This window comes from Hesperophylax consimilis, chromosome 11, assembly GCF_061612785.1.
Source record: "Hesperophylax consimilis isolate HC1 chromosome 11, BYU_Hcon_1.0, whole genome shotgun sequence".
NCBI classification, from domain to species: Eukaryota; Metazoa; Arthropoda; class Insecta; order Trichoptera; family Limnephilidae; genus Hesperophylax; species Hesperophylax consimilis.
In genome coordinates, this window is record NC_142846.1 from 10,306,792 (window position 1) to 10,324,278 (window position 17,487).

Sequence of the window (17,487 nt, forward strand, 5' to 3'; positions counted from 1 at the left end):
GTAACCCAAACGTACCCTCTACCTTATTATTTATCGAAAATTTTGTAATGGTGGGAGAAATATCTCCACTGACGCGTGCATTTCTCTTCGATTTAACTCATCTCTTAGACGCCCTGTTCATTGATGGATAGAACATAACATACAAGCGGATAATATTCATGGTGTTTTTGATTGGTTACTTGAAGCGATGTTAACAGCAACGGAAACAATTGTTTTATTCTATCGTGTGGAGTTGCATTATTCCAAATTTAAAATACGATTCGTAGGGAGTGCATCTAATCTCGATCGATTCAAGATCATTATTTTTTTTTTTTTTAAAAGAAAGACAAACATTCCCGGGTTATGAATAACCTGACAATATTTGAAAATCTCCTACTACCACCACAGAAAGCGGAAAATGTTGCTTGTGTTGTGATGGAGGACTTAGCCAGCCGAGGAATTGAACACGGTACGCCTGGGTGGGACCCAAGCGCGATGTCAACTCGGCCACCGACCGGTCGTTATTATAAAATTATATTATTTCTGTATGTTAAAACTTTTCGCAACTTCTTCGTATAAAATATTAGTGCATAGGTAACCGATTTATGAAGAACATCATGTACCTACAAAACTTTAAAAAAAATCCTATACAGTCTATATTCTTAAGTTTAATAATTTATAAATGTATTTCTGTAAATACTGATTATTTTGAGGTTTACATAAATATAATACGAACGTAGATATAAATATATATATGTGGATAATATATAATTTTTTTTTTTTTTTTTTAGTTTTTGTATACATACATATGTAACATAATCATGAGTAATTAAGCCTGCAACATTGATTAAAAAACTGTAAAAACACATATATTTATACAATATATAACCTTTACGAGAGTTAAATTACTCGTGTGTAAAGGCGGGAACATAGAGAAGTTTATTAAAAATTAAAATTAAAAGTTAAAAGTTAAAAATTATAACACAATATATACGTGCATAGATAAAAAATAATAATATTTATAAATATATATAATAAAAAATAAATTTAAAAAAAAAAACTGTCGAGTAAGTATTCTTAATCAATTGCCAATGCGATTCTAGGTAGCCAAACTATTAAATATATCATTGTTTAGTCTATTTTTGAATTTATTATAGTCAGGTTCCAACCTCAGTTCCATTTCCAATTGATTAAACCACATCACTCCATTGTATGTGTAGAAGTGTTGTGCAAAACTGGTATGCATTAATGGCGTACTTAAGCGACCCACTGTGTTATGTCTATTGCTCTCTACGCGTACCATGGCGTGGTGTGACTTCTTAGAATCTTTGTGTATTTGAAGCAGCGTATTTTTTATATATGTATTTTTTAGAGGTGGGACTTGAAAGTCTTGAAAAAGTTGAGAGGTTGAATAATCTGATGGTTTCCTAGTAATAATTTTTATTATTAGTCTTTGGGTAATTTCCAGTGGCAAAATTGAGGTTTTGTAAGCTCCTCCCCACGCAACGATACCGTATTGTATTATTGAATGGGCTAGTGCGTAGTATATATTTTTAAGAATTTTTAAGTTAAGTATATTTCTTAAATTAATAAATATGTATATGAGTTTTCTTAATCGATTTATAATATTGGTTATTTGAGTCTTCCACTTAAGGTTATTATCTATTATTACACCCAAATATTTTATTCCTTTTTTATTTGCTATGCATAGACAATCATTATTTTGGCATGTTAATATTTTAGTGGCGCATTTTCTTGAATGAATATTAATATTTAAGGCGATAGGAGGTATTTTTTGTTATTTATACTAAAAAGTATATATTATGTTTTTTCAATGTTTAATGTTAATAAATTTTTGTCGAACCATTCTTTTAAGGTATTGATATCATGATTAGCAGTTGTTTCAAGTTCATTATTTATGTATATTCCATAATAAATAAATTTATGCTGCTTTTATTGATCCCACGTATATCACTGGCCTTGCCTATGTGGGATTTTTTTGATTATTTTGTATACATTAAACATAGCTAAATGTAATTAGATACAAAAATATTTTTGTCTTTTTATTTTATTTCAACCACATTTATTTTATTGTTATTATTTTTCTTTCTCCATATTATGTTTATTTGTTGTTTTCTTGTCGCTTCTAGAGAAGGCTTGTTTTTATAATATGTGGATATAAATAAATGTATGTAACAATTAGTAATTTATTCATATTTTATTAGTATGTATAATATTGTATAATATTGTATAATTTTTTTTATATATAAGTTTGAATTCATATTTTGCTCTACGATCTGCCATTTACAATAATGCTTTTATACTAGATAAACAATAAATTTCTGGCATATTATTTAGTATTTTTTTATTTTAATTTAGCTGTATTACATTATGGCAAAGAAGTTTATTCAAAGACCTCCTCACTAGGTATTTGGGCTCCGAGGCTGACTGTAGGATGTTGTAAGGGTGTTGTTAAGATTTGTTTGGGCTTGATGAAGTCTTCAATAACAGACGCATGGCTTTTTTGGTTTTTACTACACAAAACTGCATTTTTTACTTTATTTAATGTTACAAAGAGTTTAATTATTCCCGACCTGGGCAAAACACTTTTACTAATGGTCTGTCGACCATAATGACTGCTTGTTACTATTTTATAGGAGAGAAGAAGTGAAAAATCCAGTCGGCGAGGCTTTTTATAATCTAACCAAGTAACACACATTGACAAGCTAATTGTAAACAATTGATAAAGCAAAACATCTGTTTTATCTGCTAGCCCTAGTTTTACCTCTGACCGCTAGGTGCTAGGCAGGAGCCTGTAAAGTAACTGGTGGTGAACTTTGCTAATGGTTCGTACATTTTTAACAGGTGTTAAATCAACATTCATAATCTTCAGGTATGTTGATTTCAACAAAAATAAGAAAAAAAATCTTCATGTTTGATGACTGTAAGTTGTGTGGATGTTACTTCATAATATTAATGTTTTACTCATCTTCATGTTTCGTTTGCCCTATTTCGATATAATTTTTTAAAGTTTTTTATCTCCATGTTGTTTTTAATTTCAGTTTAAAGGGCATTATTTTATTTTTTTTATAGTGAATACCTCACAAGAGTCCCAACTGCTCCCGTCTGGAGCCAGTGAGACTATGGCATCCCCAATTGGGGGATGTTGTGAGGCTGAAGGTAAGTGGGGAAGGGAAAGAGGACGGTGGGGAAGTACCTGGCTATTCATATCTAGTCACTAAACACGGCTAAAGCCATTTGGAGCAACGTTTCAATTCTGAATGGTGGTCTTACACCAGGACGATACTGGTAGTATCTTCCACTCTGGAACGTGCCGCAAATATACTATATATTATTTTAATTAATTAATTGTGAAATAACACAAATCAATCAAATAAAATTTATTTGCGCACGCCGGGTTCGAACCCGCGACCTTCGGAATGGCAGTCCAATGCGTTACCACTGGACTATGCCGGCCGTCTATACGGGTATTATTTGAGATTTTCACTGCCAAAAGTATTATAGTGATATTTTGGGGGTATTATGTTGTGTTGCCCTACCTCCTTCTTTAGCCAACGTTTCAAATTACACATATGCCCTGATGATGGACACTGCAATGCTGTCGGAAACGTTGGCTAAAGAAGCGTTTTATAGTTTTATAATACTGAAAACATTAAAGTTCTTTAACAATTTATTTTGATAGATTTCTTATCTGTACGTTCAGGATTATTATTATTGTCCCTTTTTGTGTTGTAACGAGCTGCTTCATGTAGATTTTTGAGGCAGATTTCCATGCAGTAAATCATTATTCCAAGCTTACAAATAACTTTCCAATATAATATAATACAATGTAATTTGTGGAGTCTGTTGGAGTTGATTGTCATATAATAACTGCTTTGTATTTCCTCAGACTAAGATCATGTCAATATCTTTGTACAAGCTTCTAACCACCGAGGCTCTGCAAATATTTGCTCAGACTAAAGTAAATGTTTGGAATTTGGTATTAATACCTAGCTACTAGTTATATGCATTTGTTCAGATAAATTCTAGTTAATCTATCGCTGGGTGGTCTAATAAAATCACGAAAATTTGAATAATAATCAATTCGTTAGTATTTTTACTATAATGCATATATTTTCAATTTTTGACCTAGTTGCGCCATCTCTTGGTCCAGCTTCAATTTCTTTACTTACTTCTCAATTATTTTTTTTGGTTTGACTGAGGATTGAAGACGACGGCCGAGGACAGAGGGCGGTGGAGGCTCATGTTAAAGGAGGCCAAGGCTCGAAATGGGCTGTAGCGCCATTGAAGAAGAAGAAGAGGATTGAACCTTCTTCCCCAGAGGCTGACATTCATTCATTTATTCATTCATTAATTCAATTCGTTCATTAGTTCAATTCATTCATAAATTCAATTCATTCATTAATTCAATTCATTCATTAATTTATTTATTCATTCGTTCGAGTATTACAAGTATTCAAATTCAAAATTGAATTTCAAATACATAATAAAAGAGCCGTTTAAAAAATTAATGGTTTCTTTCCACAAAATAAAATAAAACGTTAAAAACTTTTTGAGCCATGTTCTCGTATTTTACAAGACATTATTATATAAAGTATATTAAGACATTATTATAATATTGTGACCGATATATTTCAAATTTACATTAAAAAATTTCAACTTTGGGCTTGATTTACTCAAAAACAAAAACTAAATTAAAAAAAGTTCATTTATAAAATCGACTCCAAATGTGACGAGGATTCACGAATTTCACACTTAAAATACGAATTTCCGGACACTGTGTATAAAATTTATTCTTATTTCTTAAATTATGTGCTATTACCTTAATGACGAAAGAATAAATACATGTATGAATGAAAAATATCTGGGGCACGTTATTAATCAAGACCTATCGGACGATGGCAATATTGAAAAACAAAAGAGAAGTATCAGTATAGTGTCTAACATGATTGCATGCAGATTTTACAAATGTAGCAATAATGTTAAAAAAAAACTTTGTTCAATGCATTTTATTTATTTGTTATACGCCCATAAAAGCTTTTACAAACATTTGATAATATGAACATAAAAATTCAGTGAGACAGTAATCCATGTTCAATTTGCATTTAAAATTATACAGAAGAATGGTATTATGCTAAACTTAATTGTTATCATTTCTGAGGAATGTTATTATAGCCTTCTTTTAACTATATTCCGTGCAGTTGAACACATCTGCAATTTCAAAGATTGCCAACTGCATGCAATCTAGGTACAAGCGACTAAATGACTCCGTCCTGATATTTTGGTACTAACCTGTATACATTTGAGACATGGTGTCACAGAACTTGCTCCACGGGGCGTCTACTAATCCAATATAATAACGTCTGCAGAAGATGCAGCAGCGAATCGACAATGTTTACAGAACTAGTACTGAATGCATTCGCTAGTCTGATGAGACACCGGAGCACTGGTCACTGGAGCCAGGGTGCGGCTAATGGCTTCCGCCAACACAGTGGTGACCGCAGCCTACCAGCACCAAGCGCTACTCAAGACCACGCCATAAATAATTATTCTTAAGTGATTATCTTTATTTTTTATAGATTTTCTCGTTCCTCTTAAAGTTCATTGAATTCCCGTAATAATTGCATATTATATTTATATTTAGATTCTCTTGTATTTCTTAAAATTGATTTATTCAATATTTTAATGAATCTTCATACTTATAGGTACTTGTGTTTTTTATACTCGTACATTCACATACCTATTATACAATTTTTTTTTTTTTTTTGTATTAGGCAATTCACCCTAAAGAGAGTGCTTTGTGCCGATTGGGTTAAGATATATGGTTAAACTGATGTGAATTATCTATAAGGGGACTGGACATATCATATATTAAAGTCATTCAAATCTATAAACTTATAAAGAATAGAATATACGCGAGAGTTGTTGAGAGACAGCAAATATGGAATACTAAGGGGAGACTGGTGGGTGATTTTAATAAGCAATCGATACATGCCTTTGAAAGAAGAATGGTTTTTACAATTGAAGAAGACATGGTCAAGAGTCTCATCCTCCACACCACACTGGCATAATGAACTTTCGAGCACCCGAATTTTAAACAAATGAGTTGCAATAGAGCAGTGGCCAATTCTCATTCTCGAGATACAGGAAATAAATCTTTTGGACTTTTTTTTGCCGTGGAACCAGGGTTTACTTGGAATATGATTTTGTATTCCAGCATAGAAAGATCCAGTTTGAGTTTTCGTGACTGTCCAATTTTCTTCCCAGGAACGAGACATGTTGGATTTAAGAATAGAGAAGACGTCAGAGACAGGAATTTTAAAATCTAAAGGAATAGAACCAGATACAGTTCCAAGTTTAGCGAGAGAATCAGCTTTCTCGTTACCCTCAATTCCTAGATGGCCAGGCACCCAAACCAGTATTGTCTCAAACATAGATTCATTTAAAGAATCGAGGATTTTTTTAATATTACAAATAACATAGTCTTCTGGACATCGAACGATATTAGAGGAAATTTTTAATACTGCACTTAGAGAGTCAGTACACACCAAGGCTCGACGAATATTGAGGAGTTGGATTTGAATTAAAGCTTGTTCAATTGCGAAGCATTCTGCAGTAAATATGGAAATTTCTTTAGGCAATTTATAAGACAGATTAACATTGAATTCAGGAATATATACCGATGCGCCACATTCTTTGTGGTCGGATTTGGAACCATCTGTGTATATGAGGGAAAATCCAGGAAACTTTGAAAATATAAAGTTTTTAAAATGTTCTTCAACATTTTGAAAGTTATTAGCTGATGATAAAATGTTCGTCCGGAAGTCAGAAATTATTACGTTTGGGATAAAATTAATAGCATTAAACGGGGTACTGTAAATAGGAAGGATTGGATCATCTTGTAGATTTTGAAGGTAAGAAGACAGATGTCTAAATGATAGAAAACTTTTTAATAAGAGAGGGAATCGATCTCTATCTATTACCCTCCTTCTGCTATTTAAAATACTGAACAAACGATCGAGACTCTGTTCCAATGGGTGACGCGATAAAGATAACGCTTTGAAGATATATCTATCCGCGAGGTATTGTCTTCTCAAAAATAAGGGAGGATCTACACATTCTATCTGAAGAGCATTAATTGGAGAAGATTTCATTGCCCCAATAATCATTCTAAGCCCTTTTGATTGGATTCTTTCAAGTTTTTTATCCAGATATTTAGGAAGTGGGTCGAAAAGAAATGTGCCATAATCCAAGTGACTTCGAACGAGGGAATTATACATTAGTTTAAGAGTAGTAGGATGGGATCCCCACCATACTCTGGAAACAGCTCGCATCATATTAAGCCCCTTTTCACACTTAGCAGAAACGTTCTGAATATGCGGGAGCCAGGAAAGCTTATGGTCCAAAAGCAGGCCAAGAAATTTTATTTGCTTAACGATTTGAAGGGGGAAATTATCAAAAGAGACTGTAAAGTTAGGCAGTTTTCTTTTGCGAGTAAAAGCCACTACCTTGGTTTTAGAGGTAGCTAAATTCATTCCATTTGTCAACATCCAAACTTTAATATTATGTAAGGCCAAATTTAATTCCTTCGCAGCATGCGATAAATTTTTGTGAAATAAATATATGAGAAAATCGTCCGCAAAATAAAGTCGCTTAATAGACGAAGGGATTACAATGTCTAAATCACTTATATAAATATTAAATAATAATGGACTGATTACAGACCCCTGGGGTAGCCCTTTCCAAAGTTTGCGCTTCAATATGTTTGAGGAAGAGTGGATAATAATGGTTCTGTCTGTTAGCAAGTTGATAATAAATTGAACTAATTTTATGGGGATTTTTATTTTAATTAATTTTTCCTTCAAAACATCAATTAATACATCGTCGTAAGCTGAAGAAAGATCTAGAAATGTGGCCAATGTACAAGAGTTAAGGGATTGAGAAATACGGATATCTGTTGTTAACAAACTTAAATTATCCATAGTAGATTTCTTTTTACGAAAGCCGTATTGATTAGGAGGGATAATACTGTGATTTTCAACAAACCATTCTAATCTGTTCTTTATCAAATGTTCCACTACTTTAATTAAACACGACGAAAGAGCAATAGGACGATGGGATGAGACTTCGGACGGATTTTTCCCTGGTTTTAAAACCGGGAGGATTTTTTGAACTTTCCAGACATCCGGAATAAATCCTGTTTCAAACATGTTATTAATTAAGGATAAGAAATATTCAACCGACATGTCGGAGAATGCTTTAAAGAAGCTATATAATATTCCATCAGGACCCGGAGAAGAGTCAGAAAGAGATTTGATTACTCGTTTTAGTTCACTAACTAAGAAAGGAGAGTCTAGCCAGTTAGAGTGAGATGGATATGAAATAAAAGAGGGCATTTCTTCACATCTGGCAACTGAAGGAGGGGCAATCTTATCAGCAAAACCCATAATAATTTCCTCCGGAATATGTTTGGTACGCTCCGGAGCATATGACGAACCGAATTTTTTTAAATTAGTCCAAACAGATGACTGGGGAGTTTCAGGAGACAAGTTTTCACAAAATTTTCGCCATCCAGACCGCTTTTTATTTTTCAAAATACGTTTAGTTTCTGATTGGACGCGTTTCACTGATAAGAAATTTTCAAAAGACATGCATTTGCGGTAAATGGAAACTGCTTCTTTTCTAGAGTTAACAGCACGAGTGCATTTTTCGTCCCACCACGGAGTCGAATGTTTAGTTTTAATGTTAACTTTACGCTTTGGAATGGATTTTTCTGCTGCTTTTATAACTATACTAGGAAATAATTCACATTGTGATCTGATGTTCCCAAGAGAAGATTTTACAGAGTGAACAAGAGAGTCTAATACAGAAGAAAAAAATCTCCAGTTCGCATCTTTCGTTTTAAATTTAAAATTATTGTTAATTGTAAAGGAATGCGAGGTGGTTAGATAGTGAAAGAGGATTATAATAGGGAAATGATCACTGGAAAGGGGGTCTTTAAGTATGTTCCAAGAACATTTACGAATCACCGAAGATGAACAGAGAGATAAATCAACAACACTTTTCCTTTGTTGAGGGGGGGTGAATCGGGTTGGAGATCCGTCGTTTAAAATACATAAATTATGGGAATCAATAAAATCTAAAAGATTACGGCCCGAACGATTCGTTAATTCACTACCCCAAGAGGTAGAATGAGCGTTAAAGTCGCCCAGTAACATATACGGGGGACGGATCTGAGACATAAATGATGACCATTCGTTTTCATCAAAAATAGTGGAGGGAGGGACATATATTGATAGTATTGTAATATCACATACAACAGCTGCTACTATCTGAAAATTGTTAGAGAGAGTATGAAACATGATTGGTTTGAAAGGGATAGAGTCATGGATGATTAAGGCAGCGCCACCTTTACCATCCAGTCTATCATGTCTAAGACAATTATATCCAGAAATCTTAAATAGATACGAGGGTTTAAACCACGTTTCAGAAATAGCGGCAACTGAAATTTCATGTTCATCGAGTAATTTTACAAGTTCAAATTTATTACAGATTAGACTTCTGATATTCCACTGAAGAATTCTGTTCAGTTTCGGAGACATTAGGAAGACAGGATAATAATGATTTAATGCAATCGGCAGCGTTGGACGGTATATTATTGTTGTTTGAAAGAATAGAAATTAAGAGGGTAATTAAAGTCTGAATGAAAGCAGAATTTTCATTCACCACTTTCCCTAAATTAGTGGAAGATTGGAAACTATTTAAAGCACTCCCATTGAGTGTCTGAGATTTATAATTCCCATTTGGGTTAAACAAAATATCATTATGTTGATTTTTATCAATAGAAGCAATAAATTTTGGTTTTGGTTTTAGTGGTATAAAAATTGTTTCCCTGTGAGAAGATGATGGAGGAGATTTAGAGTAAGATAGATTGCTAGGAATTGAGGTAGATGTTACCTCTGCAAACGATTTTATTGCAGGTGGGAATAATTTTGATGCCTGGAAATATGAAATGTTGTCTGAAGCCATTGATTGTTTAATATTCCTTTGTCTAGTCAATTCTGGACAGGCCACACTAACTGCTGTATGATTTCTCTTGCAGTTAATGCAACGTGGATCATTCGATGATTTTTGGCAAAGATCAAAGGGGTGGTCTTCTCCGCAATGAAAACAACGTGGAGGGGAACGACATATGGGTTTTGAGTGTCCGAAACGGCAGCAGTTAAAACACTGGATCGTCGGGAATTTATATACTTCCACAGAGAGTGCGTTGTAATAAATAAATACCCGAGATGGCAAAGTTTGGCCTTCAAAAGTAATAACAACCGATTGTGAGGGTTTCCATGTAGTGGTTCCATTAGATGTATCTTTGTAATTTAATCTACGTGCTTTTAAAACCTTGGGGGTCACTTGAGAATCATTAAGTGCATCAACAATTTCAGATTCTGAGAGATCGGTTGGAATACCTCTCACTCGGCCCATTCTAGTAAGGTTGTAAGTTGGAATATAAGATTTAAATTTGTGGTGTGAAAGCGTATCTATTTTTTGGACAAATTCATTTGCAAAGTTTGCGGATTTAAATTCTAGGGATAACTTATAGCGGCCTTCCGGCTTAATAGATCCGTTAACTATGCCAAGGTTACTGTTTTTTGAACTAAAAATGAATTTCCCGAAATCCAGAGGATGAATGATTTTTCCTTGTTCAGTACTTTGGACATTGACAATGAATGGAGCCGAGGAAGATGGGGAATAACTTAGTTCAGTATTTTTAGATTCTGATAATATGGTATCCTTACGACTTTCCTTAGGGTTTGAGGTTTCATCGGATTGCGAAGGTTTAATTTTGGGTGGTACATTAAGACAGAGCGATGGTCTTCGTTTTCTGGAAGGGAGTATTATAGAAACATCCGATTCATACTCATCTCCAATATTAAATATGGACTCGGGGTCAGGAGGTCGATTTTCATCTTCCTCCATATTTATAATTAATTAATTAACAAAAAAAAATAATAATACAGTCTATTTGATTGACTGTACACACTTATTTATCAAAACCTAAATATAACAAACAAATAATAGAAAACAAAAATGTAACAATAATTTCTTATCTGTACGAAGTCCGCGACAGCAGGTAGGCAATTCGTCAAACACAGAGCACGACTATCCACTACCGTAGTTCGATGACTAATCCTATTATACAATTAATATGTATACCTATACCCTGCCAACATCCTGGAATAAAAATTATTATTATTATTAAGAGGAAGCTACAAGCCAAAAATGTGTATATTCTTGGAATACCTTATATTGTAGGTAATAGGCATTAAAATCGCTTGCCAAACGGAGTCTAGAAACGTTAGATTTCAAGCATAAAACTAGTTTGTATTTAATTTTATAAGAAAGCAAAAAAGTTAATCAAGTGAAACTGTCACAGATAATCTTAGCTATAATACTGTATTTTTTTAAGTTGTTTTTTTACGCATTCATACATTTCTATTGAAAAAATATTTTTTTCAGTAGTTTACATTTATATTTTTTATTGAGTAATTTTTTTTTTATTTGTATTCTACTCAAGCAAAACGATAGGAAAACCTTCAATTTATCTGAAGCATATTTATTGGTATTTATAATGTACACCGATTCGTTATAAAGATTAATCAAAATAGTGATCACAATTCATGTAATTTTTTCTGCACCAATGCAAAGTTATCGGTCCGGTCATGCACTTTTGATGGTCTCCGTGGTCGAGGGGTAAGGCTCTCGACCAGTAATCCGAAGATCGTTGATTCAAATCCCGGCGTGCGCAAGTAAATTTTATTTGATGAATTTGTCTTATTTCACAATTATTTTCCGTATCACCCTGGTGTAAGACCATATTTCAGAATTGAAACGTTGCTTGAAATGGCTTTAGTCGTGTTTGGTGACCAGATCTGAAAATCCAGGTCCTCATCCTCATTACTTTCAGTCTCACAACATTCCCCAATTAGGGATTACATAGTCTCACTAGCTCCAGACGGTTGTGAGCAGTTGAAACTCTCTGATCTACCAATCTGCTTCGTTTCTTAACAAACGCATATTTTTGTAGATCGTTGTTAAAACCACTGGGGTAAATTGGAATTTCTTTATAGTCCTCAATCCAATGTCCTTTTCCCCCGCCACCCATTAGGGGAGCAGAGATTTAGATCGGGTGACATGGGGGACTGGTGGGGGGTGACTTCCATCTCCGTTCAATTACGCAGTGGAAGGTTTTAATTAATTAATGTAAATTCAGTTGCGTCAAAGCTGTTTCTCATACAAATCTTGTATATAACGCAATCACACCGTTCTCGTTAGTAGACTACAATGAGCCACTTGAATGATTTTTTACGGTTTTTCAGACAGTCAATATTTTTTAAATTGTTTTTTAAGTTTCAATGCCCTTTTTTTAGCGTAGTATATTTTTGAATACTTCTTAAAATAAGAGTTTTTTAATGAGGGTCAAAATCGTCTTTTGAACAGCCTTATTCTTTTAAAAATAGAGCCTAGTTCAAGTCCACGTTGCACAGTGGGCTGAAAATCGCCTTTCATAGACATAGAGACTTGAATTTTCAAGGTTATTATTTTTGGCTAGAAATGGATTCTGCTGATCATTACTATGCTATAAAAGTACGAAGCAATTGCGTGCACAAATGAAGGAGTTATCATTTTTTAAAGAAAAATTTGTATAGCACTGACATAAAAAAATGAGGCTATCTCTGGAATCACAAGGTTGGCCATTCTATCCTTACACACAGATATACTACTATTTATTTGTATTTTTTGACATACTTCGTATTGTGGCGCAACTTTAAAATCCTCAAGTTGAAAAAAAAACTTTTTATGTTGATGATTCATTTTTATGCTTAAATGCTTTACATATGAGTATGCTTTATCTAGTTTACAATATTTTATATACACTGCAAGCCAAAACACTGTGCACAGTGGGCTGAAAATCGCCTGTCATAGACATAGAGACTTGAATTTTCAAGGGTATTTTTTTTGCTAGAAATAGATTCTGCTGATCATTACTATGCCATAAAATTTTGTATGAATCAATTGCGTGTACAAATGAAGGAGTCATAATTTTTTAAAGAAAAATTTGTATGGCACTGACATTAAAAATGAGGCTATCTCCAGAATCATAAGGTTGAACATTATATCCTTACACACAGATATACAACTATTTTTTTTTGACATACTTCGTATTGTGGCGCAACTTGAGATTTTTTTTTTAAATCCTCAAAGTGAAATAATTCCGACTATATCCCTATTCTCGTATATATTTATTATTTTTGTTTTTGTATTACGATATATGTACAACATTGTATTATTGTAGTATTATTTTCTTATTCATGTTACCTCCATAATACCGGCATTTGCCTAGTTTGTGGTATTAGAAATAAATAATAATAATTTACACATAGGTTCGCGTTTTTTTCAAATTTTTTTGCAAACAATCTTCGGTGAATCCAATTTAGTCAAGTTAAATTTTATGTTGAATATAAGTATCCACCCAAGGGATTGAAGGTTAAAAAATCATCCGCCCACGAAAATTACCTTCTCAGCATTTGCCAAAACCCTTTTCACCACATGATGGAAGTTGTACTAAATTACTTATTTTCTGTTTTAAGTGGTTCGCACAAAATTAATTACGTGGGTACCTACCTATGCTGGCGAGTAAAATAATATTTATATGGTATGCAATTTAATAGCCCAAAACTGAATTTATTATAACCCGTAAACTTATCATGTGTATGAATTTTAATTTTACTGAAAACTTGTTAGACTGTTTTAATTGAATTAATTCCTTCACTCAGCATTTCAAATTCTAAGGTTTTCAGCATTTTAATGGGGTGCAATTGAAACAAAATTATTAATATTCAAACATATACATTAGTTATTATCGAATTTGAAGTTATTTTGAATACTTTCTATCTCGGTGTACAGTTTATGCTATGAATTCCGAATTGGCGAAGCGTTTTTAAAGTATCTCCTTAATGATTATTTATTTCTTTCTTTTCAGAGGAGGCCTTGGAATCTCTAATCGAGGAGGTGGTTCGAGCTGGCAACAGGGGAGTGTCTGCCTCGAGGAACGCCTCCGGGGAACCTAACTGGAGCTTTGGACAGTCTATCTTCTTCTCCAGCACCGTGGTCACTACCATAGGTAAGTTGATAGTCAACATGCTTAATTCCAGGCAATCTACTAAACTGCCGCAAGTCAAAATAGCTATGTACATAATATGTCGATTTGAGAAAATGGGTTTTGAAGTCTTACAGCGAATCAAATTTGCAATGTGTGTACCTGTTACAGGGTATTTTCTTTCTGTTACGTTATGAATTTTAAAGTTATTTGATGTTAGATCACGAAATTACTGTGTTCAATGGCGGTTGAGTAGAAATCAAACAACAACAACACGAAGTGCGTCTAGAAAGACTTATTATCCTGGTTTGACATATTTTGACTTACTGCAGTGTAGTTGCAAGAGTCCGGATTAGACGTTGTTGTTGCAGGAGTGCGGATTAAACTTTGTTGTTGCCTGAGTGTGGATTTGACGTCGTTGTTGCCGGAGTGCGGATTAGACGTTGTTGTTGCCAGAGTGCGGATTAGACGTTGTTGTTACCGGAGTGTGGATTAGACGTTGTTGTTGCCAGAGTGCGGATTAGACGTTGTTGTTGCCGGAGTGTGGATTAGACGTCGTTGTTGCCAGAGTGCGGATTAGACATTGTTGTTGCATGAGTACGGATTAGACTTGTTGTTGCCGGAGTGCGGATTAGACGTTGTTGTTGCCAGAGTGCGGATTAGACGTTGTTGTTACCGGAGTGGGGATTAGACGTTGTTGTTGCCAGAGTGCGGATTAGACGTTGTTGTTGCCGGAGTGTGGATTAGACGTCGTTGTTGCCAGAGTGCGGATTAGACATTGTTGTTGCATGAGTACGGATTAGACTTGTTGTTGCCGGAGTACGGATTAGAGCTTATAAATGTTATAAAATCATTTTCTTCTTATGTGGTAGTATATACTACGATTAAGTGACATAGACAGGATTCTAGGTCAGGAACTTTAAATTTACATTTAATTTATTTTATTTGAACATTTTCTATCGTGGTCGAATGTAGTCTTCAGTTTAGTCTTAATTTGGAAGGCGGGTGTGTACCTCTGCCATAGCTTTTCCCAAGTGGTTGGCTGCGTTTAGTGACTTAGCAGGGGTGCCCGTGGTCATGGGTGAGGTTTTTCTAGGTCTTGGCGGTGGATGCGTCAGCCCACTTACTGCTTGGGGGGCCGGATCTGAATAGAATGGTTGAGGTATAGAGGTATAGGTGAGGGGGGTGGATTCATACGTCCGTCACTCCTGGACCCCCGATTTTCTACCTACCCATCATGCCCTATTCCTTCCCTGAATTTTCCCTCCTTTCTTTTCTTTAAAAGACCCTCCACACAGCATCCCCAAAGATGACATAGTTCCAGTGGAAATTATTTTCTGTAAAAAAATCTTAATAGGCGATAATCTAGTCACATATTAAAGAATAAATCATTTAAGAAAAATAACATTTTTTACTTCCACGTGATGAACTGACAAGTCATTAGAGATCGCGAAATAAGTTTATATCCGTATCCCATGAGCTTTGTCTATATAAATCAATAATATTGTGGTAATTACATTACATAAATGTTGTTTGGAATAGCTTTAACCGTATTTAATAACCAGATCTGTGGCTCAGTATCATTCTCTTCCCTTCTCCACTCCCTTCATCTTCTCAACATACCCCAATAAGTAACGATGCCACAATCCCACTAGCGCTGGGCAGTTGGGAGTTTAGTGCGGTATTCACTAAAAAAACATAATTATTTTACGGAGTTATTCAACAGAGGATATTGGATCCAGAAAAAAGTGGCTTTGAATACCTTGTTGTCGGGCTTTTGAACTCTTCTCTAAAGAATCAACTTATAAATTTAAATATTATCGTTTTTGTTATTTTATAATTTATTGAGTTTGGTTTTCCCTCGAGGATGTACTCCGTAAGTGTAAGTGAGGAGAAAGGAGAGGTGAATTTATATTTTAATATTATTAACATATAAAATTGTTTATCAAATTTAAATGCACTTGAAAATGTTGAAAAGGCCGGAGGCAATTTTAAATATGTTCCATGGATAATAAATAAAAAAGATAATATGGCTGTTGAGTGTTTGGAGTGGGTAGAACAACCAAGGAATAATATTATGACATTTCAAAACAGTGCCTACCTATCCAACCAAAACCATAGATCACTTTGCGATCTTTTAAGGTTCTTACTAAGAAGAAGATTTTATTTAATATAATTTTTTTATTTTACATATTATATTATATCATTATAATGTAAAACAAAAAATAGCCTTTCCTCACCATAAAGAAACAAGACGTATTTGGTGAGGGAATTCTAGCTCAATAGATATGTAATCCGTTATAGTAGTCTAAGATAATTTGTTTGAAATTCATGATTATTTTAATGAGAACACCTCAGGGGCGATTTACAGTTGATGCAGGTATTACAAAAAATATAAATATTACAAAAACAAAGTGAAGTTAAGTAAAGTAAAATGAAGTACAGAAACAGGTGACATGAAGATAGAAGATGGAGACTCTGCATCCTGTGTGCTTCTACCTTCCATAAAACCGAATTGCAGAACCTCCTTTCATACCATCTATATACTATTTCATCTTCCGAGGGCCAATGATTGGCCAAGATGAGGGCCAATTTCGAGAGTTTTAATAGGTGAGAAAGAACGAAGCAATGTTCCACTTTCATTCCATTACAAACATACCTAATTCAAAACACTCTTTGAATTACCTACCTTTTGTTCAGTCTATATTCTGCTATTAACTGCTAAGAATTGATCTTAAATATCCTACGTAATGTTAAGTTGGCATATGGAAAAGGGTCATTTACTACAAATTGCCTCCATCGTGTAATATAACCCGAAGGTGGAGTTTAATCGGTAGCAAAAGAGGAGAGGATGAAATGGAAATATCCGAAGGCCTTAACTTGGCAGCTAGGTCGATACAGCCTTGTGATGATAAATACAGGAATCACAAAATTAGGGTTACAACAAATTTAGATATCCCTCAAAAAGCATTACCCATGTACACATACTTTAAAAGGGTATCTACCCTAGTGTGTATTCCAGAAATGGTCATACCTATCCAGGAACACAATTTTCTTTCAATACGATCTGGGTAGGTACCAACCTAAGCATATTGTTGGTTTTTTCTATCCACTCGGAATGTTAATAAAAATATATAATGGTGTAGGGAATAAGAACTAACAATAAATTACGCGGGTAGTAAAAAATTGTTAATATGTTCTTTGTCGCGGTCACCAATATGGATGGATCGCTGGCTTACCTTCAGCGATCGGTGCCGATAGTTTATCTGACTCCAAATTATAAATCAAAACTCTGATTGAAATAAATTGAACTTTATTATTAATTTAAA

General features: G+C 34.1%; 1 protein-coding gene across 3 annotated transcripts in view; it reads left to right on the forward strand.

Annotated features, from left to right (window-relative positions):
- The window catches only part of LOC149419770 (potassium channel subfamily K member 6-like), a 295,617-nt gene that overhangs the window by 262,573 nt on the left and 15,557 nt on the right, over positions 1 to 17,487 (forward strand). For all 3 annotated transcript variants that reach the window (XM_089637021.1, XM_089637019.1, XM_089637020.1), the window contains one exon: positions 14,042 to 14,182. In XM_089637021.1, coding sequence (XP_089493147.1) covers positions 14,042 to 14,182 — 141 coding nt within the window. The remainder of the gene's footprint in view (positions 1 to 14,041; positions 14,183 to 17,487) is intronic.